The sequence below is a fragment of the Caretta caretta genome, chromosome 3 (assembly GCF_965140235.1).
Source record: "Caretta caretta isolate rCarCar2 chromosome 3, rCarCar1.hap1, whole genome shotgun sequence".
Lineage (NCBI taxonomy): Eukaryota > Metazoa > Chordata > Testudines > Cheloniidae > Caretta > Caretta caretta.
In genome coordinates this window covers 47,522,457-47,546,196 of record NC_134208.1, presented here as the reverse complement: position 1 = coordinate 47,546,196, position 23,740 = coordinate 47,522,457, and the positions used below count along the sequence as shown (strand labels likewise).

The 23,740-nt window shown below is 42.3% G+C and overlaps 1 protein-coding gene across 7 annotated transcripts in view; it reads left to right on the top strand.

Moving 5' to 3' along the window:
* Window positions 1-23,740, top strand: part of HMGCLL1 (3-hydroxy-3-methylglutaryl-CoA lyase like 1) — a 141,296-nt gene that overhangs the window by 13,530 nt on the left and 104,026 nt on the right. For 5 of the 7 annotated variants that reach the window (XM_048845259.2, XM_075126473.1, XM_048845256.2 and 2 more), the window contains exons 2-3: window positions 17,465-17,542; window positions 18,542-18,649. In XM_048845259.2, coding sequence (XP_048701216.1) covers window positions 17,465-17,542; window positions 18,542-18,649 — 186 coding nt within the window. The remainder of the gene's footprint in view (window positions 1-17,464; window positions 17,543-18,541; window positions 18,650-23,740) is intronic. The other 2 variants (XM_048845258.2, XM_048845257.2) reach the window with 1 other exon arrangement.

The following is a 23,740-nucleotide window of genomic DNA, read 5'->3' as shown; positions in this document are numbered from 1 at the left end:
TTGGCCCTGCTCTGTCTCCTTTGTGCCGGAAAGGTACAGCCAGCTGGTGATCCCCCTTGCACAGAGGAATCTCCAGACAATGTGAAACTGTCTCTTGGCTCCTCTCCCATCTCCTGGCATAAGGGGAATTTCAGGGCATTTTGAGAGTAGCACAGGGCATGATTGGAGTGCCATGTGCTCTACTGATTGCTGCTGGTGTAACTGCGGTTACCAACCAGCAGAATTTAGAACAATGTTAAGGTCAAGTGGGCTCTTGGCTACCAGGACTGCAGGGAATGGAAAGGTGGCAACAATGCCAACTTTGGATCTCCCCAACCCCGAGGTGCACGTCATGGTGTACCTGAGAACCCAGCCAAAGATCTTTAGCTAGTAATGACTTGGCTTTGCTGCCCAAGTTTAAGGTTGCCTGTGCAACCTCAGTTCAGTCCCCTTGTGCAAATACATTATGGTATAATCTTTAATTATATGATCACATATGTTTTCTAGACAGTTTCAGTCTCCCCACACCTGTTTCCCAGGCCCAGTCTCCTGGTGCAATCATTCCTAGATTTCTCTGCCCCTCCTGGCTTCCAGTCCCAATCTCCGTTCAAAGCCAGTTCCAGTCTCCCATGAAAATCACAGGCTGTTTCCTTCCCCAGCCTCTCCCTGCCACCCCCAGCCCGCTCCAGGCTCATTTACTCCTGGATTCACCCAGATTTAGCTGATTAAAAATGTTACAGCTCATTTTGAAAATGTTGTGTTATTTTCTTTAACAATACAATAATTTACCCAATGCAATAGTAATCTCAAATACAATTATGAATCTATTTACCAGTCAATATAACATAAAATGGATAATTGTTAGAAGAGCTGATCAAAATATTGGATACATTTTTCACAAAAAATTAGTTGAAGTGTTGTCCTTTTATTCAAAGTTTTGAAATTTTGACTGCAGAAAATCATTAAAATTGCAAACTTAGAAAATTTTCAACTAACCCTAATCATTAATAGTTTAAAGGCAGCAAAACATTTTCACTGAATATGCTTATACATAGAACCCTAGAATCATAGAAATGAAGGGCTGGAACGCACTTTGTGAAGTCATAAATTCCAGCTTCCTGCACTGTGGCAGGACCAAGACCATCCCTGTCAGGTGTTGGTCCAATCTGTTTTTTAAAACCTCCAGTGATGGGAATTCCACATCCATCCTTGGAATCCTGTTCCAGAGCTGAACTACTTTTTGTGAGAAATTTGTTTTGAATATGTAACCTAAATCTCCCTTGCTGCCTATTGAGCTCATTTCTCCTTGTCCTACCTGGAGTGGGCTTGGAGAATAATTGATTACCATCTTCTTTAAAACAGCCTTTAACTAGCTTGAAGACTGTTATCAGGTCCCCCTCAGTCTTCTTTTCTCAAGACTAAACATGCCCTGTTTTTTTAACATTTCCTCATATCGTTTTTGTTGCTCTCCTCTGGACTCTCTCCAATTTGTCCACATCTTTCCTAAAGTGTAGTTATCCAGAACTGGCTACAGAACTCTAGCTAAGGCCTCACCAGTGCCGAGTAGAGCAGGACAATTACGTCCCATGTATTACATAAGCACTCCTGTTAATACACCTCAGAATGATATTTGCCTTTTTCACAGCCACATCACATTGTTGACTCATAGTGGTGGCTCGCATGGTCACCATTTAAAAATGTTATCATTCTCCTGTTCTGAGCACATTGTGGTGTTCAAGATACCACTGTTTCCTCCCTACATTTAGACTAGGAAATAACTGTGGTAGTAGTTCGCAAATGTGAATTGTGTTTTTTTTTTAATGGTGACATGTACAGCTTACAAGCTATGCTGGCAGACAAGGTGCCAACCATGCTTAAGTAAATGGGCATTAGACTTTTGCTATCTTTGGACATTAACATGAGTGATGTACTAATGTAAGGTGTCCATGTTGAATTCATTAGATGTATCAACAACTTTCAGTACCATTGACCATGAGATGTAATTGATTCATCTCTGGGATCTAGTGGAGTGGCTCTTTAGTGTGTTCATTTTTTCCCTTTGAGGTATCAACGGGTGGTGCTTGAGAAATTGGTCATCCTCTTTGAGGGCTCTCAGTTGTGAGGTCTCGTGAAATCGATCTCCTTTCCAATGTGTATGAAAGGGCACTATTTCTTCTAGATCTTTGTCGTCTTTCTTGCCTGTAAAGCACCATGCACACCAGTAGCATTATGTACTGTAAATAACAGTAGGGGAAATTGTGGGAGATTTTGGCTAAGTGTCATCAGTATGCTGTTGATTCTCAGTTTTATGTATCCTTTTAATCAAACCCAGATGGCAGAGTCTAATTACTTTTCTAGTCTCTGACCAAGATAGGGATGTGGATGAAAGTGAACTGACTGCAGCTCAACTTCATTAAGGAAGAAATGCTGCTTGTTAGTGAGGGGAAACATTTAGGGGAATAGGAAGAGGTAATGCATCACCTACTGAAAATATATATTTCAATTTTACTACAGTCTGTAATCCCTTGTATCATCTATGGGCCCTTTCTAATGCAGACCTAGTTAGGGTTAGCTGCTCTTCATTCTCTGCCTTGTCATGACTATTGGGGGCTGGAATGTTCTTGCTGTCAGTTCCATGGGTGGTGGAGGGTATCATAGGCTGGGGGAGGCTGTGCCTCCCCAAACAGCGGGGCGTGGCCCCTCTCATGCTCCACCCTCAGGCCCCTCCTGCCATTCCTGGCGTTCTGGCCTGGCCCTGGCCTGGCCCAGGCCAGCCTGCAGTGGGGTCTTAGGGTGGCTGGTGCTTGGGCCGTGTTGCGTGCCCAGCACTGCAGCCATGCCGCCTGGCAGCCTGGCACACTGGGGTGCTGTGGCCATGCTGCCCAGCGCTGGGGCCGGGGGCCACAGTGGGGATGCTTTGGGCTTCTTCAGGGGAGGAGGGGCAGAACAGGAGGGGGAGTGGGAGGGGAAGGGGAGGAGCCTTGGGCAGAAGGGGAGGGGCTGAGGGCTAGCCTCCCCAAATGGCCAATTCACTGGCTGCCCATGGTCAGTTTCTGTGGACTGACTTTGAAGACATGAAGCAGGGTTGAGTCAGTGGAAGGCATGCACCTTTGGCTCTTTCTCCTCTTGGTGGTGCACCAGAGCTTGTATTTAGCAAATTTGAGGGCACAATCATAAAATGAATAGATTTGAATAGCTGCTAGTGGATATATTTTGCGTACCCTAACAATGTGGTTGCTAATATTTCTAGCACATGCCATAGAGGCTGTGATTAATACTACTTGCTATGGGAAGCTTTGTGTAATTTACATTGTTGAAATTTGTAAATAAGCATCTGCTTACCCCAGAGAATGATGTTGTAAGGGCCTGAAGCTCTTTACACATTTATTCCAGTGTAACTCCATTGACTTCAGTTGAGTTACTCTTGACATACATCACTGTATGTGAGAGGAGAATCAGGCTCTAAAACAGGGGTCGGCAACCTTTCAGAAGTGGTGTGCCGGGTCTTCATTTATTCACTCTAATTTAAGGTTTTGCATGCCAGTAATACATTTTAATGTTTTTAGAGGGTCTCTTTCTAGAAGTCTAAAATATATAATTAAATGATTGTCGTATGTAAAGTAAATAAGGTTTTTTTAAATGTTTAAGAAGCTTCATTTAAAATTAAATTAAAATGCAGAGCCCCTCGGACCGGTGGCCAGGACCCGGGCAGTGTGAGTGCCACTGAAAATCAGCTCATGCGCTGCCTTTGGCATGCGTGCCATAGGTTGCCTACCCCTGCTCTAAAACATTAATGTAAATACATAAAATAACGATGCTTCATTTATATCCAATCTCTGAATATTTACTGTTTCTTAACTAAGTTCTTATACAAGCTGCTGACCACAATAAATTAGCCTGGAAATGTAGCTTTAAACTAGTTCATCTGAACAAAAAGTCTCCAGTAAATAAATTTCTACTAGTCTAGGTCTCAGGTGTGACCATCAGTCAGAGTGTACTTGTATTACGTTACTACTGGTGTGTGTTTTGGAATTGGGAGGTAAAGCATGAACTAGTTCTTTTTTTCTCAATACGGTCTGAAGGAAAGACTTCCTCAGGAGTGTATCCTGGAATTAGGGTTTGTTGTTTTACTTTTTAATTTTTAAAATAGTAAAGGATGGGTGGAGGCAGATGTCCACTGGAAGCTAGTTCAAGGAGCAGCTGCAGCAAATGTTTAGTCTTCTGCTGACTTATGATATGATGATGGAAGCTCTGACAATGGCAATACTATCCCAATACAGATACCTACCAATAAATGGACACAAATCAGACGTCAAGAATTATAACATTCATAAACCAGTCGGAGGACACTTCAATCTCTCTGGTCATGTGATTACAGACATGAAAGTTGCTATATTACATCAAAAGAACTTCAAATCCAGACTCCAGCGAGAGACTGTTGAATTGGAATTCATTTGCAAATTGGATACAATTAACTTAGGTTACCTTGCATAATGACTTAGCCACTCCCAGTCTCTATTTCCCCTTGTTTTTTCCTACCCCCCCCCCAGACGTTCTTGTTAAACCCTGGATTTGTGCTGGAAATGGCCCACCTTGATTATCATACACATTGTAATGAGAGTGATCACTTTAGATTAGCTATTACCAGCAGGAGAGTGGGGTGGGGGGAGGCATTTTTTCATGCTTTGTGTGTATAAAAAGATCTTCTACACTTTCCACAGTATGCATCCAAGGAAGTGAGCTGTAGCTCACGAAAGCTTATGCTCAAATAAATTGGTTAGTCTCTAGGGTGCCACAAGTACTCCTTTTCTTTCTACCAAGGTAAGTATCTAGGTCGATATCTCCTCCTGGTCTTTCCCTATTTAAAGTTTTTAAGAAACAAAGAAATAGGGCCAGTTTAAAGCCAGCCTACCACTTTACATGCAACTACCGTGAAGAGCATATACCAGGGGTAATATGGTTTTGTGAGCGGGCGTTGCTTTATTCTACACCAAATGTATGCAGTGGAGAAGCCCAACTGAAAACTCGATTTACAAAGGAGTGGTGATAGTTGTGCCTTTTGGTCAGAAAGGGGCGTGATGTTGTGAGGTCACCATGGTATAAACAAGAGTGTAGCCTGTATAAAGTGTGCAGCTAAAATAATTGTTTCTGAGTCACATCCAATATGTGACTTCACATGGCAATAATATAGTAGAAAATAATGCCAGAATTCTTAACCTGGTTCATTTCTTCTGAACTTGCCCATTACGAAGGAGAAGGGAGGTGATGGATCAGGAAACAAGAATGAACATCTGTTTAATCTTTGGGGCTGTGGGAAAAGCATTCTGTTTTGCAGTGTGTCAGAGAAGCACGTTCAACACTTCACTTATTTTAAAAAAAATATTAAGGAATTGGTAGAGCTTATAATTATGCTAAGCCTAAGCTTCATTAGAACTCATTGTTATCCTTTTAATTAAACATGGAGGAAGGATTCAAAGCATGGTTTATTCTTCTGCTGGTGCTGACACTACAGGCTGCTCTGAAATGTAACGTTTACAGTCTGTGGTGTGGGGCTCATTATATACTGCAAGCAGAGATTGAGGCTTTAGATAGTATATAGAAACAAGTAAAGGATTTTAAGAAGTAGATGCTTCTGAGGCTTGTAAAAGTGAAATTAAATCTCATGTTCTTAGTCACAGTTTTAGAGTGAGAAGTTAAGAAATCGTCTTCACTTATTTAGGGTAGGATCCACAAACGGACTGAGGTGTTACAAAGCTGAGTGCCGCAGGGCCTAATGTTCAGGCACCTACAAAATGCAAGAATAACACTGTGATCCAAAATACTGACTTAGATGCCTAGGCGCCCTATACAGTGCATGGGAAGAGAATGCATTCTACAAAAAAACAGCATGCCATGGTGGAGTTGCCTAAGCTTGCCAGTGGGAGATGCCGACCAGAGGGGTGTAGCCAAGCCCTTCCACACTCTCAGATATAGGTGCCTAAGTCCAGGCTGCAGGAAGGCACCTAGTTCTATTCAGCAATCCACCTGGAGCTAGGTTGCTTAGGCACCTAATGTATTTCTTGTGGGAGGAATTAGGTGCCTGCCTCTCTCCACACAGAATGGCCGGAGTGGAGGTGCCTATCTTATAACATTTAGCCCAGTGATTGGTGCCCTCTTGTGGGATGTGGGAGACCCAGGTTCAAATCCCTTTCTTTGCCATAGGAGAGAGAGGATTTGAACAAGCCGCACATCAGAATATCCCATAGTTTAGTAGTAAGAGCTCTCTCCTGCGAGATGGGAGACCCCTGTTCAGATTTTTTCTCCCCCTCTGGCAGAGAGGGGAGAAATGAACCTGGGTCTCCCACATCCCAGGTGAGTGCTTTAACCACTTAAAAGTTATAAGGTGGGGAACACCCTCTCTTCCTCCTCACAGGTTTTGAATGGGATCCAATCTGGTAGGCAACCTCTGAAAAACGCCTACAGGATCGGTCCCTACATTTGACTTAGGTCGTCAAATGCCTGTCTGCCCCTGGGTTGTGGATTGCTCTGGGGAATAGGCTAGACACCTAGAGGGAAGCAGCAGTGTGCATGTCTAGAGGCAGAAACAGATTCACCTAGGGAGCTTTTACTCCGAAAAACATAGAGTCTAGTGCACTTAGGTTCCTACAGGGCTTGGTGGGAGTTTTGTGCAATGCAGTGGAGCCAAAACTGGGACTTGCATGCCTAAACCGGGGATTTAAGTGTCTGAGTCTGGGGTTTAGGTGCCTAAGTACTTCCGTGAATACTTTTGGTCACATATAGAGGGAAATACAGAAACAGCAATAGAAAGTTTTCAGGTTCTCTGAGTTTCTATAGCCAATGCTGAATTTTATGGATACACAGAATTTTCGAATATGTTGAAACAGAATATACTTTATAATCCTTATAGTGTTTTTAATTCTATATACTGTATTATCTGTTTTGATACACCATGTTTCCCAGGTACCCACTGCAATGGAAGAAAGTGGATATAAATTGGCAGAGCATACCTGGACTTTTTCTAAACACTGCTCCACTGAATGAGTGAAAGGTTTGAAACTGACGCATAGTGCTTCTGAGAATTTGTCAAGTTCACTTTACTGCTCTGCTCACTCAGAGTTCTGAGAGTGCTGCATTGTGGTTTGGTTAGAACCACAAAAATATTCACAATTAGCCCTGCTTCAAGTTTGCATTCAAGTAATGCAAAACCAGTAGTGTTTCACTAGAGATTCTGCTCTTGAGCTTTATGCATTGTTTGTCCCTTTTTCCTTTTTGCTCTAGCTGCCCATCAGATTTTTTCTAGTTGCTCATGAACTGTTCATGGCATATTTAGAATTCAAGTCTGACTTACTGGGATAGGTTATATGAGGCAAGTGACAGGTTGGACGCCCTATAATGTTTTGTCTTCATCTCTGAGTGGCTGAGTGTATTCCATGTGATTCCAAGGTTCAGCCAAGCTCACAAGAAAAAATATAATCAGATAGTTTTATCAGAGAAGCTGCAGTAGAGTTGATGTCTTTCTGACCAAGTGTAAAGCAAAATAGTGGAGGAGTCAACAAGACGCTTTTACCTAGTTCCTTGTGTGACTCTTGCAAGTCATGATTTTGTGGATCTATTACCTCCTGTAATTCCTTTGGGAATTGTTTTATTTTATATTTGGCCCTGACAGAAATTTACTTTTATATAAATGGAAGCTGCTTATTTGTTTTGCTAATATGTGAAATCTCTTGTTGCATATTACTGAGGCCTACAGGGTATTATGCTGAGAAAAAGGCCTGCACATATCTTTATAATTCCCTGTGGTAGTGGAAAGTGAGTTAGTGGCACATTTTGCTTCAGATAATTCTCTTTTTTATGAGGGGAACTGTATTTGTATAACTGACATAATTCTATTTTGCTGTCAGACGGAAGTCCAGTGTATTATTTCTGGACAGAGGCCTACACACTCCAAAAATGTCCTCACTCGTTGCTTGGAAACTGCCTTTATTTAAGTTTAGTCTCATCTCATATGTCTTATGCATCATCGTATTTCCCACACCACAAGGTGGGTCAAAGCCATGAGAAAGTGCAGCAGCAGCAGTGGGTAGCATGCTCACAAGAACAACTGACAGCATCAGATGGACACTGCTGGATGCAGTGGGCCAGAGGTGGTTCCTTAGCTTCTTCAGCACTGGACATTTCCCAAACTGGCATTTCTACTTAGAAACCTCTGAGAACTTCTTCCCTAAATATCCTTGTGACGGGATGTGCCCCCGAAGTGAAGCCTGGAAGCTTTTGAACCACTGTGCCTCCTAACTATTCAGCTGGGTTGGCCTCTGTCCCTGCTCTGCCAGTGACTCACAACCAGCCCCCTTTGAGCCCTGTTATCATCCAACACAACAGCAGGTGGTGCCACACACCCAACTGAGTCACCTGAGTAGTTTACCTAAGCCACTCCATGGACCAACACTGAAGGCACCAGCCAATTTACCAGCTCCCCAGCCTTGCACCCCTACTGGAGTATAAACCCAGAATTATACCATCTTGCACTGCACAGGGATCCCTATGGTGCAAGCTCATTAAATTAGTTCTCTCCCCCCTCGATGTGGGAAAAATATGCAAAGGTCTTTGTGCACAGAGCTAAGATTCCTTAACACTTCACTCAAAAACACACTGGTTAAGATAAAACATTAAACAAGTTTATTAACTACAGAAAGATAGATTTTAAGTGATTATAAGTGATAGCAAACGGATCAAAGCAGATTACATAGTAAATAAAAATGCAATCTTAGCCGAATAACAGATTTAAAATTTTTATTAAAGCGAATGTTAAAAAATATATATAATACATTGGTTGAGAAAAGAGTGTCTGTACATCTGGGTATAGTGCTTAAATTATCCACAAATACAAAGTTTGTTTTTAAAGTCATGTGATACATAGAGTACATAATCAGCAATAACCCACATTTAGGTGAATAGATTTAACAATACCGTTTAGATATTAGAATCCGAATACTCGGGTACATCACTCATGAAAAATTGTACAGAGATTTGGCTGTGGAAAGCAAAATATAACAATGAGTGGAGATTGTCCCTCAGTAATTAAGAATTAGGTAGGTTGTCCATTTAGAAAATACAATCCACGAGGAAAGTATTTACTTTCCTGACTGCGCTTCTCATTGGCACTCCATGGTATTGTCGATGCCTGGTGATGTGTTCTATGTAGATGTCCCTCGACATCTGATGAAATCTGACACCATGAGATCACCTTCAGAACAAACAGTCTGTATGGTAACACCCATTGTTTCATGTTCTTTGTGTATATAAAATCTCCCCACTATATTTTCCACTGTATGCATCCGATGAAGTGAGCTGTAGCTCACGAAAGCTTATGCTCTAATAAATATGTTAGTCTCTAAGGTGCCACAAGTACTTCTTTTCTTTTTACAGATACAGACTAACACGGCTGCTACTCTGAAACCAGAACAAACTGAGTTTTCAGTGTAAGGAACATCTGCTGAAAATCCAGGCTTCAGGTATCAAAAATTGATAGGGTGTGGGTGGCCAAGAATCCATCTTATCAGAGTTCTTTTCTGATTTGTGTTGCTCTGAAAGGATATCAGAAGCATGTTTATTGCCCCAGAAAAAAGACAAGGAACAGGAATTACAATCCAGTGCATTGCACTAACCCTTAGGACCTGTTGCTTAAATGCTGGCATTTGACTTGTTGCCCTTCTCATATGTGGAGAGTTGATGGTGGCTGCAGTTGTGAGGTGGCAGGAGTTGAGCTGGGGGGGCTGGATCTGAACTGAGATGGGTGGCGGGTGCTGGTTTGCTGGGTCTTCATCCCCCCTGTCCAGTCTTTCAGTTACGTACATCAGCTCCACCAAAAATGTAGGCTGAATGTACGGCTTGAAATTTACAGTTTTGATTCAGATTATTAAGGTTCTTAACTCTTCACCATCATATTGTCATTAAAAGCTGATTCTCATAAGCGCTTCAGTGCATTAAACCCCTGATTTGCAGTCACTTTGCCAGTCTCTACCATTTGTTCTCTCAGCATGTCAGACTTTTGCCCATTTGAAGGTGCGGTAATGGAATTCTATCCTCTGCAGTTTTTAATTAGCAGATTCAACTGTAGCTTTTAAATCTAAATTGTCAATCTTCCTGATTATTTATACATTATCATTTGTGTTTTTACTTGCTTGTGTTGACTTTGTTGAAGCCCTACTATGTACGTATGAATATAACTAAATCAACCAACCAGCGTCTTTTAGGATGTTAACCCAGCATTGGTATTTACATTTTGACAATCTAAAGTATGTCTGTGGTTACAATTGTGAATCTGTTGAATAAATTAGCCATTTAATGATATCATGTTTGATCTGGTTTGTCTTTTGTTTTAAACCGTCTTGCTGTAGTCTAGTAATTGTTGTCATGTGTGAAGTTATAATTGAGTGATGAATGGAAATGACTATGGAAGTCTTAGAACTTTTCAATACTGCTGGAAATCCCCTTAGCATATATCCAGTTGGTGAAGAGTTGAATACACTTTATTTCCTCCAGTAATGCCCGGGAATATCTAATTCAATACTTTTCCATGAGCTCTCACACACTCTTGATAAGTAAATGTTAATGCAAAACTTCTAACCGTTTTCAATAGGACAATAGGAAATCAATAAGAAATCTGGACAAAAGTAATAAATATAAGCTTATTTGTGTCAACTTCATTAGTTCATTAGTCAACTATTTCCCCTCCATCATCATAACCTTACATATTTCTGGGCTTTTCAGTATCAGACAACTTCAGCAATATTTGTTTAGGTGGCCTTGTTGTGGTCTGTTCGTATTGGAGTCACATTTTGTGGCCTGTGGAGAAAGCAAGCTCCTTTAATTAAAAAAAGGAATTGAGGGGGTACCGTATAACTCTGTTATTGCCACTCATTGTTAGACGGATATGTTGCATTACCCTGATATTTAGTGATGGCATATAGTAAATTTAGAATGTAGCTAGATATAAATTAAATTAGAACTATCATATACATAGATGCAGGAAATTTATAAATTTACAGTCCCCAATGTCAAATTTACCAATCTGGTCTTGAATAACTACAGTGTTTGTTAGATAGTCTCTTGCTTTTAGGCAACTCAACTGGGATTTTCCAGCAGGACCTTAATAGAATTTGAACAGTTGAATTAACTTTATTGAGAATCTTGAAGCTTCATTCTCCTGAGACTGCTTTGAAGTTTTAGAGAGAAGTGAGGGATGAGTAAGTGACCCTGGAGGGACACAGAATTGGGGGACTTGTGCTGGGGACCATAATTTCACAACCTGCCACAACTAAATATCTAACAGCTGGATTCTGCCTGGCCCTCGTAGTACAATGGGAAAGGACGGAGTTAAGGAGCCTCAAACCCTTCTTGTGCAGCTTGTTTAAGAGTCAGGCAGAATTGCAATGAGGAGCTGCAAGATGTTTCCTTGTGCTCTTTCTGGAGTGTAGTGCCTTCACGTCACGCCCCAGTGCAGCTCTGTGACTAAATGGCAAAGCTGAACACTGTGATTGCACAAGACAACTGCCTGGAAATATAAAACATATGAAACTGGAATGTATTGCTAATGTGTAGCTGGAATGTGTTCCTCCTCACCAATTTAGTTGGCTAAATAAAGCTCTAAATGTCTAAATCAGCAACAGGTTTCTATGATTTTCTGTGCCACACAGGCAGCAGAAGGCCAGGGATACTGGCTGAGCAGCGGGTGACATTCAGATAATCAGCAGAATGATATGCTTACTGCTGAAGTCCATAGAAACCAAAACTCATGTTGGGAAATTCTGTGGCACTCTGGAGCTGTTTATTTAATTTGAAGGTTTATTATATGATTTGTTTACAATTATGGTTATTTTAAGAGGATTATAATGCTATTATTAAGGCTTAGTTTAAACGTCTATTCTCAGCTATTTATAACTTGGAGAAAAATGTGTCTATGCAGAAATTTGGCATACAGTGTCCCAGGATGGGTAGTGAGTCCTTATCTCTCTTTCTAAAATTTGGAAAAAAAAATCTTTGGCTGCTTTCTGTTTTGAAGGAGGCAAACATTTTTTTAGTGGTTTTATATGCATTTTGTTCTCTCTTGGCAAAGCCTTATACGTGGGGATAGGGGAACAAATTTTCCAGGCTTTTAATCTTTTATGTCAACCATTTCCTTTTTGATATTCCAAACAATGTACTTTGAGTAGTCGTTACTATTTAATATAGCCAATACATACTTCAGTAAATAGTAAACCACTCAATATTTATAATAGCTATTTCTTATATTTTGTTGCATCTGATTCCATAGACGTATAAAATGATTAGGTCAACATTTGCTCTTGAAACAAAAAAAAATTGCATATTTGATTATATGTATAACATAAATGATTGTATAGTTTTATAAAACTCCTCCTCTTTCTTTTACCCCGTCAGAATGTACAGTGTGATTTCATTTTTCTTTTCTATTTGTCTTGCGTTGATTTTTTTATGTCATGTGGATTGACTGCTGGGGAACTTTACGTGTCTTCTTCAAATCTTACACTTTTTAATGTGCAGAATCAGAGCTGCATTGAATAACTTCTGCTTCATATGGTTCTCTGTGACTGGGGAAGTGGAGGTTGAATTGAACAGATTTGTTCCCCATAAATTACATGTAAAGTTGTGAAACAAAGTTGGACATATGTTCCGATGGAAGCTATGCACTTGCAGTAACTCCTAAGCCCCAGTGGGAGGAAGAGACGAAAAGGGTCAGATATGCTCTTAGGTTCTGGTCTTTGCATGTATTTGCTGTCCCCAAACAGAGGTAGATCTCCTCTTTTCCTCCTTCATTGAACTTAACTGTCCAGTGTCCTGTCCTACCCAATGAGTATTCATAGACCACAGGTCCTTAAAATCATAGAATATCAGGGTTGGAAGGGACCTCAGGAGGTCATCTAGTCCAACCCCCTGCTCAAAAGCAGGACCAATCCCCAATTAAATCATCCCAGCCAGGGCTTTGTCAAGCCTGACCTTAAAAACTTCTAAGGAAGGAGATTCCACCACCTCCCTAGGCAACGAATTCCAGTGTTTCACCACCCTCCTAGTGAAAAAGTTTTTCCTAATATCCAACCTAAACCTCCCCCACTTCAACTTGAGACCATTACTCCTTGTCCTGTCCTCTTCTACCACTGAGAATAATCTAGAACCATCCTCTCTGGAACCACCTCTCAGGTAGTTGAAAGTAGCTATCAAATCCCCCCTCATTCTTCTCTTCTGCAGACTAAACAATCCCAGTTCCCTCAGCCTCTCCTCATAAGTCATGTGTTCCAGACCCCTAATCATTTTTGTTGCCCTTCGCTGGACTCTTTCCAATTTATCCACATCCTTCTTGAAGTGTGGGGCCCAAAACTGGACACAGTACTCCAGATGAGGCCTCACCAATGTCGAATAGAGGGGGACGATCACGTCCCTCGATCTGCTCGCTATGCCCCTACTTATACATCCCAAAATGCCATTGGCCTTCTTGGCAACAAGGGCACACTGCTGACTCATATCCAGCTTCTCGTCCACTGTCACCCCTAGGTCCTTTTCCGCAGAACTGCTGCCTAGCCATTCGGTCCCTAGTCTGTAGCTGTGCATTGGGTTCTTCCGTCCTAAGTGCAGGACCCTGCACTTATCCTTATTGAACCTCATCAGATTTCTTTTGGCCCAATCCTCCAATTTGTCTAGGTCCCTCTGTATCCTATCCCTGCCCTCCAGTGTATCTACCACTCCTCCCAGTTTAGTATCATCCGCAAATTTGCTGAGAGTGCAATCCACACCATCCTCCAGATCATTTATGAAGATATTGAACAAAACCAGCCCCAGGACCAATCCCTGGGGCACTCCACTAGACACCGGCTGCCAACTAGACATGGAGCCATTGATCACTACCCGTTGAGCCCGACAATCTAGCCAGCTTTCTACCCACCTTATAGTGCATTCATCCAGCCCGTACTTCTTTAACTTGCTGACAAGAATACTGTGGGAGACCGTGTCAAAAGCTTTGCTAAAGTCAAGCAACAATACATCCACTGCTTTCCCTTCATCCACAGAACCAGTAATCTCATCATAGAAGGCGATTAGATTAGTCAGGCATGACCTTCCCTTGGTGAATCCATGCTGACTGTTCCTGATCACTTTCTTCTCATGTAAGTGCTTCAGGATTGATTCTTTGAGGACCTGCTCCATGATTTTTCCGGGGACTGAAGTGAGGCTGACTGGCCTGTAGTTCCCAGGATCCTCCTTCTTCCCTTTTTTAAAGATTGGCACTACATTAGCCTTTTTCCAGTCATCCGGGACTTCCCCCGTTCGCCACAAGTTTTCAAAGATAATGGCCAATGGCTCTGCAATCACAGCCGCCATTTCCTTTAGCACTCTCGGATGCAACTCGTCCGGCCCCATGGACTTGTGCACGTCCAGCTTTTCTAAATAGTCCCTAACCACCTCTTTCTCTACAGAGGGCTGGCCATCTATTCCCCATGTTGTGATGCCCAGCGCAGCAGTCTGGGAGCTGACCTTGTTAGTGAAGACAGAGGCAAAAAAAGCATTGAGTACATTAGCTTTTTCCACATCCTCTGTCACTCGGTTGCCTCCCTCATTCATTAAGGGGCCCACACTTTCCTTGGCTTTCTTCTTGTTGCCAACATACCTGAAGAAACCTTTCTTGTTACTCTTAACATCTCTCGGTAGCTGCAGCTCCAGGTGCGATTTGTATTATATTCATTATACTCAAATAGTTCTGGCATGCCATTTAGTGTGAAAGGCTACAGCTCTTCCACTGTGTGGCAACCCTTTCTTTTCCCAGCTATTAAACACATGCTAGCCAGACAGCTGCTTCTTTGTCCCCCTCTTGTCTGCTTGGATCCACTTATACTACTGTATCCCCCATGTACCACTGCTTGGTTGCCACCTTAAAATGTCCACCACAGAACTGTTGTCCTCTCCACCCTCCTATCATCCTCTGAAATTATTGACCCAGTGCCCAGTACAAAGTAGAGTGGGGCTATTTAAATTGGTCTAAGGGTTTGGCCCATTGATTTTCTATGGAAGTCTTGCCACAATAAGAACTGAATAAGGATTTACAGAATTTGGCCCATAGAATGAAAAAAATATGGCAACCAAAGTTTTTGTGAAATTTTTTCGTGCACTAAATATAAGGTTCAGTTCATTTAATCCATTTTTGCTCTTATTTTCAGCCATAGTCACAATTTTATTCATAGCTCAGCCGTGGCATTTGTCATGTAACAATAATTACCTGATAATCATGAAAATACCCAGATGTATGCCCTTTTTTCTGAAGCCTTGCCACATTTGTGAAAAGAACTTTTTTTTAAAAAAGAAAAACAATATGCAGCAGATGTGAAAGTTTTTTACCTTCAAATTTAAATAGGTTTATATTCTCAGTGAGTGTGGGCTTAGCATGGGCCAACAAAGTTTTAGCTCACCAGATGTTGAATGTGATCTCATAGATGCTATACAGCTGTTTTCTATTTCTTTTTTTACTGTGCTCGGATAAATGTACACTAAATGCATTGATTTTTATTGTATTTTTGGAATGATTGTGCATATTACTACAGTGAATTTAATATAATCTGTGGGGCACATATGCACACAGCATCCACTGAAATCAGTGGGAGACAATATGATAATGCTATAAAGGTATATTACTGTGTTGCTCTATCCCTTTCCAATACTTCACTGGAAAACAGAAGTTCTCCAGCCACTAGGTTGAAACTGCAGTGACAGTGCAAATAAGACTGGGTTGAAAGATGGATTTTACATCCAGTTGTGAATGCTGTGAAGTTAGGGGTTGTTTTTATTCTTTGCAAGAGTGACTTCTCAAGTCTAGATCTGGTTTCTGTGAAAGCTTTGTCTCCTGTATTCATGAGCCTTCCCCATTGGTCCACAGTTTCATTGTTCTAGTTTAGTGGAATTTAGCAGTCCTGGGAGGTCATGGAGGGAGTGGCATTCTCTCAAGTAGCAAGAATTAATCCCATAGAGGGCTTTAACTGTGAAAATGAAGACATTGAATTGGACTGCATTCAGTGCAGTGCAGAGAACACAGTGTCTTCCAGAGCTCTTGATCGTATCATGTGCTTCCACACTATCCCAGCCCCAAAATGGGTCTGTAGTAATATGTTCAAATTTAACCATTTGAATTGTTTTTAAAGACGTACAGCTTTTCTTCCTAAACTGCTGTAAAACCATTTCAAAAGGTCCTGAATTTAATTACATAGGGCCTTAATTACAATGGCTCCCCACCTGTCCATTTGATTCAATATCAGACCAGCCAAATAACAAACAAGGGAAATTTCATTTCCCTCCTTCTGCTTTTGTGCCCCACATTCTCTGTACTCCCTCTTCTACTCCTTATATTTTCCTTAGTCTTTTGACCTTATTGCTGCCTTCCTCTCCTCTTCCCACCTCAGCTTCCCACCTTTTTAATCTTCTCGTACACCTATAAACGTTTTCTTCTTGTCTGGCAAGTACCTTCCCTATTCTCTTTTAAATCCTATTGAAAGTCTACCTCTTCCAACATGTCCTCCTTCTATGTCATCATTAATAATCTCTTCACCCCTCCTCCCCTTGACTTATGTGTCTCAGTCTTGTCTGATGTATGGCTCAATCTTTTACAATATTTACACACACAGGTAACTGTATTCTCATCTTAATTAATTAGCCTCTTACTCCACCTTTTCGTGTTCTCTGTATGCATATCTATCTATCTTCTTACTATATGTTCCATTCTATGCATCCAATGAAGTGGGCTCTAGCCCACGAAATCTTATGCTCAAATAAATTTGTTAGTCTCTAAGGTGCCACAAGTATTCCTTGCATAATGACAGGCTTCAGAGTAGCAGCCATGTTACTCTGTATCTGCAAAAAGAAAAGGAGGACTTGTGGCACCTTAGAAACTAACAAATTTATTTGAGCATAAGCTTTCGTGAGCTACAGCTCAGTTCATTGGATGCATTCAGTGGATCCAGTGAAGTGAACTGTAGCTCACGAAAGCTTATGCTCAAATAAATTTGTTAGTGTCTAAGGTGCCACAAGTCCTTTTCTTTTTACAAGTACTGCTGTTCTTTATTCAGTTGGGCTCCCATACATAAATGTTTACAGGATTGGGCCCTTAGTTTCTAAGCTTTTTGACATAGGAAATATGTTGTGTGTCATAAAGCACAACGTTCATTTAAATAAATAATTATGTTTAATAATAATTTATGACCCTGATAGAGAAATATAAAATGAATGCAAATAAACTCTGCTCCTTCACATCTTCCCCCATCCAAGGTGTGCAACATGGCGTCACAGAATTTTTTTAAAGGCACCCTGCAGGCATGTTTTTTTTGCTGTTGATAAAATGACTTCATACCTGGGTTTACAAGAAGCAGTGATAAAACTGATAATATGTTAAACATGTATTTTTATTTAACAGTGAATCTATCATTTTGTGTTTCAGGAATTTCAAATATCTGGACTTCCTGACTATGTTAAAATTGTAGAAGTTGGACCAAGAGATGGATTACAAAATGAAAAGGTAATTTATGTCACCATCCATTTTTGCATTGTTTCCATGTGGATGCTTATCATTATGTACAATGTACATGTCATAATTTTTAATCCTTTTTCACCTAATTAATTGGTTATTAAATTGGATATTTAAAATAAATAGCAAGCCATGACTGTTTTGTTGTGTTGAGATATGCTTGCTTTATTATTGCACCATCCTCCATCTTTACTCCTCCTGTTTGTTTTGTCCATCAGCATTATGATGTCATAATCTAGATTGAAAACTCTTTGGTGCAGGAAGTGCCTAGCACTCTGTGGCAATGATCCCTGTTCAGCACTCTTAGATGCTACAATAATAAATTAAAGCTTTATCATCCTTCCTGAAGAGCAGCCTATGGGAGAAGAAAAATAACTTGCCATAAACTGTGCAAGATTTCTGTTTCTACCCTATCTTCCACCTGGTACCTGGGATGGGAACTGGATGGTGGCCTAATGTAGTGGGAATAAAGCTGGGTCATGTAAAATTGGACCCAAATGCCATGGTTCCTAACCATATCCCAGAATAAAACACCCGTTTCCGTAGGCAGCATGGCAGATTCATGTACCTCACCATGGCTGGAGCCTTAATATGACAATGGGAAAATTAATTACTGGGGGTTTTTTTGGCTTTCTTCCTCCCAGTGGACCAGTATACAATGATTGCTTCCTGGGTCCCCTCTTGTCTGTGGAGACGCTTTATCCCCACCTCTGCCATCTCTTGTGAAGCCATCTGTTTACAGTGTTCTCATTGAATGGCTTCTTCAGACTCCAGGGAAGGGGTGGAGAATGGAGTGGGCGCATGCATACTGCTTCCTGGGCCATTGTGTGTTTGCTACCCACTGCCTGCCCACAAGGGGAAGAGTATGTGGTCATGGTTAACTACTTTAAATGAAGTATGGATGCTTATTTTGTGCTGTGGGCATTTTATTTGCAAAAGGTACTTCTTGTATGACGGATATTTTACAATGAAATGCTTCCATATCCATAGGTTACAGTTCCCACAGATATCAAAATTGAGTTAATCAACCGACTTTCCAAAGCAGGCTTGTCTGTAATAGAAGCAACCAGTTTTGTTTCATCAAAGTGGGTACCTCAGGTAGGTAAAATGTATACAATTGAGAACTGTTTCAGTTTACATGCCCCACTATTCAGAAATGAATTAATTATCAGAAGAGTCAAAGCAGTTGAGTTTTCTCACACCCTAGCTAATAATTATATGTAAGAGAGTACAACTGAGCTCACCTACTGTGTTTTGTAAAATTAGCTGTTGCAGTGAGATCCCTTCTATAGTTCTAAAGCCTTAAATTCCACCTGGTCCATAGGGAATTTCGGGCCAATTTTTAAAGGTATTTAGGTGGCTAAAGATGCTGCTACCTTTAAAAATCTGGCCCTTCCTGTGTGGCATGCAGGGTGAATTCCAATGAATCATGCTGAGCTCTTTTAAAATAGACACTTGTTTTTCTCAGATGGATGGAACTGTAAGGCTCCAGAACCCTAAAGATCTATTGGTATCATTATAGATGTTTGGCATCTGTCTATGGCCATATGGAGGTTATTCAACAGCAGTTATAATGTGTATCTTATGTGCTACTTTTGCTATGTACCAGCAGAAACAAGGCGTAAAATCCTGGCCTCGCTAAAGTCAATTAAAAAACTCCAGTTGACTTCAATGGAGGCAGGAGTTTGTCCAAGGTTTGATATTGTAGACTAAGTCCTAATTGGTACTCAGTGCCTTCCAAAAGATGCTAAGCATCCTCAGCTCCCACTACAGTTGATTGTTGTTGCAGTTAAAGCTGAAGAAAATCAATTATGATTTATATTTCTTAAACTTATTTACAGAAACCTAATTACACACTTGCATGCCAAAAAAATACAGGCTCATTTGAATTTATAATTTCTGGGTGCAATTAATCTGATTGCATACACATGTCAAGTAATTGCATGTACAAATGATCAATTATGTGTCTAGCCATTTGTGAATGCACTCACCTATTTAACGCATGCACACCCAGTCATTCCATATAGAAATACACTTGTATTTTGCATCTGATGGTTTGATGGTTCATGGCAAACAAGTCTTGTGCATTTAATTGTCTGTGCTTTATGTAAATTAAATACATGCAAAGGTATATCAAGCATTTTTAAAAACTTTCTAAATCTAAAATGTTTATTATTTTAATTAACCTTTATTTCATTCTACAAATTTAAACAGAACAGAAATAGCATTGCAACTAGTACAACATTCATCATCTGTGCAAACAGAATTTAGTGAAGGACAGTATGCAGAGCATTTTAACCAGGGGTATTTTACATAGTACTAGAGTGATAAATACTTGAAAACCATTGAAGTGAGAGGGAGAGGATTATAAGTTTTGATATATTGTTTTTGCTGCATATTGTCTGTTAAAATGTGTGGAAAATATTTCTATTTAGGGTATGTCTACACTACGAAATTAGGTCGAATTTATAGAAGTCGGTTTTGTAGTAAGCGGTTTTATACAGTTGATTGTGTGTGTCCTCACACAAGTGCTCTAAGTGCATGTAGTCAGCAGAGTGTGTCCACAGTACCGAGGCAACCATCGACTTCTGGAGTGTTGCACTGTGGGTGGCTACCCCACAGTTCCCGCAGTCTCCACCACCCATCTGAATTCTGGGTAGAAATCCCAGTGCCTGATGGTGCTAAAACATTGTCGCGGATGGTTCTGGCTACACATCGTCAGGTCCCCATTCCCTCCCTCCCTCCGTGAGAGCAAGGGCAGACAATCGTTTTGTGCCTTGTTTCTTGAGTTACCTGTGCAGACGCCATACCACGGCAAACATGGAGCCCCCTCAGCAAACCGTCACCGTATGACTCCAGGGTGCTGGCAGACGTGGTACTGCATTGCTACACAGCAGCAGTTAATTGCCTTTTGGCAGCAGACAGTGCAGTATGACTGGTAGCCATCATCGACGTAGTCTTGGGTGCTCTTTTAATCGGATGCCTGGGCAAACATGGGAGTGACTCAGTCAGGTCATTTCCCTTTTAAGTTTCGTCTCTTGGCGATTCAGTCCTACCGGCAGTGCACTGTCTTTTAACCTCCAGCCAGCAGAAGATGATGGCTAGTCGTCATACTGCACCGTCTTCTGCCGAGCACCCAGGAGATGACGACGGCTAGCGGTTGTACTGCACAGTCTGCTGCCAGCAAGATGTATAAAGATAGATGAAGTGGCTCAAAACAAGAAATAGACCAGATTTGTTTTGTATTCATTTTCTCCTCCTTCCCTCTGTGAAATCAACGGCCTGCCAAACCCAGGGGGTTTCTATCCTTGAGGGGGCCGTTCAGTTTCTCGCAAAGCCACCCCCTTTGTTGATTTTAATTCCCTGTAAGCCAACCCTGTAAGCCATGTTGTCAGTTGCCCCTCCCTCCGTCAGGGCAATTGCAGACAATCGCTCCGCGCCTTTTTTCTGTGCAGACGCCATACCACGGCAAGCCTGGAGCCCGCTCAGATCACTTTGGCAATTAGGAGCACATTAAACACCACGCGCATTATGCAGCAGTATATGCAGCACCGGAACCTGGCAAAGCGATCCTGGGCGAGTAGGCAACGTCAGCGCGGTAACATGAGTGATGAGGACATGGACACAGACTTCTCTCAAAGCAGGGGCCCTGGCAATGTGGGCATCATGGTGCTAATGGGCCAGGTTCATGCAGTGGAACGCTGATTCTGGGCTCGGGAAACAAGCACAGACTGGTGAGACCGCATAGTGTTGCAGGTCTGGGACGATTCCCAGTGGCTGCGAAACTTTCACATGCGTAAGGGCACTTTTATGGAACTTTGTGACTTGCTTTCCCCTGCCCTGGGGCACAAGAATACCAAGATGAGAGCAGCCCTCACAGTTGAGAAGCAAGTGGCAATAGCCCTGTGGAAGCTTGCAACGCCAGACAGCTACCAGTCAGTCGGGAATCAATTTGGAGTGGGCAAATCTACTGTGGGGGCTGCTGTGATGCAAGTAGCCAACGCAATCAAAGATCTGCTGATATCAACGGTAGTGACCCTGGGAAATGTGCAGGTCATAGTGGATGGCTTTGCTGTAATGGGATTCCCTAACTGTGGTGGGGCCATAGACGGAACCCATATCCCTATCTTGGCACCGGAGCACCAAGCCGGCGAGTACATAAACCGCAAGGGGTACTTTTCAATAGTGCTGCAAGCACTGGTGGATCACAAGGGACGTTTCACCAACATCAACGTGGGATGGCCGGGAAAGGTACATGATGCTCGCATCTTCAGGAACTCTGGTCTGTTTCAAAAGCTGCAGGAAGGGACTTTATTCCCAGACCAGAAAATAACCGTTGGGGATGTTGAAATGCCTATAGTTATCCTTGGGGACCCAGCCTACCCCTTAATGCCCTGGCTCATGAAGCCGTACACAGGCAGCCTGGACAGTAGTCAGGAGCTGTTCAACTACAGGCTGAGCAAGTGCAGAATGGTGGTAGGATGTGCATTTGGACGTTTAAAAGCGTGCTGGTGCAGTTTACTGACTCGGTTAGACCTCAGCAAAACCAATATTCCCACTGTTATTACTGCTTGCTGTGCGCTCCACAATCTCTGTGAGAGTAAGGGAGAGACGTTTATGGCAGGGTGGGAGGTTGAGGCAAATCGCCTGGCTGCTGGTTTCGTACAGCCAGACACCAGGGCGGTTAGAAGAGCACAGGAGGGCGCGGTACGCATCAGAGAAGCTTTGAAAACCAATTTCATGACTGGCCAGGCTACGGGTGAAAGTTCTGTTTGTTTCTCCTTGATGAAACCCCCAGCCCCTTGGTTCACTCTACTTCCCTGTAAGCTAACCACCCTCCCTCCTCCCTTCAGTCAGCACTGTTAGAGGCAATAAAGTCATTGTTGCTTCACATTCATGCATTCTTTATTCATTCATCACACAAATAGGGGGATAGCTACCAAGGTAGCCCAGGAGGGGTGGTGGAGGAATGAAGCACCAGGAGGGGTGGTGGAGGAGGGAAAGACAAGGCCACACAGCACTTTAAAAGTTTACAACTTTAAAACTTATTGAATGCCAGCCTTCTGTTGCTTGGGCAATCCTCTGGGGTGGAGTGGCCGGGGGGCCGGGGGCCCCCCCACCACGTTCTTGGGCGTCTGGGTGAGGAGGCTATGGAACTTGGGGAGGAGAGCAGTTGGTCACACAGGGGCTGTAGCGGCGGTCTGTGCTCCTGCTGCCTTTCCTGCAGCTCAACTATATGTTGGAGCATACTGGTTTGATCCTCCAGCAGCCTCAGCATTGAATCCTGCCTCCTCTCATCACGCTGCCACCACATTTGAGCTTCAGCCCTCTCTTCAGCCTGCCACTTACTCTCTTCAGCCCGCCACCTCTCCTCTTGGTCATATTGTGCTTTCCTGCGCTCTGACGTTGTCTGCCTCCACACAGTCATCTGTGCTATGTCAGTGTGGGAGGACACCATGAGCTCAGAGAACATTTAATCATGAGTGCATTTTTTTCGCCTTCTAATCTTCACTAGCATCTGGGAAGGAGAAGGTCCTGTGATCATTGAAACACATGCAGCTGGTGGAGGAAAAAAAAAAGAGGCAGTGGTATTTAAAAAGACACATTTTCTAGAACAATGGCTACACTCTTTCACGGTAAACCTTGCTGTTAACATTACATACACAGCACATGTGCTTTTGTTCCAAGGTCGCATTTTGCCTCCCCCCACCACGTGGGTAGCCCCTCACCCCCCTCCCCCAGCTAACAGCGGGGAACATTTCTGTTCAGCCAAAGGCAAACAGCCCATCAGGAATGGGCACCTCTGCATGTCCCCTTAAGAAAAGCACCCTATTTCAACCAGGTGACCATGAATGATATCATTCTCCTGAGGATAACACAGAAAGATAAAGAACGGATGTTGTTTGAACGCCAGCAAACATACACTGCAATGCTTTGTTCTACAATGATTCCTGAGTACGTGCTACTGGCCTGGTGTGGTAAAGTGTCCTACCATGGAGGGTGGAATAAGGCTGCCCTCCCCAGAAACCTTTTGCAAAGGCTTTGGGAGTACATCCGGGAGAGCTGCAAATGCCAGGGCAAATTAATCATTAAACATGGTTGCTTTTAAACCATGTATAGTATTTTAAAAGGTACACTCACCAGAGGTCCCTTCTCCGCCTGGCAGGTCCAGGAGGCAGCCTTGGGTGG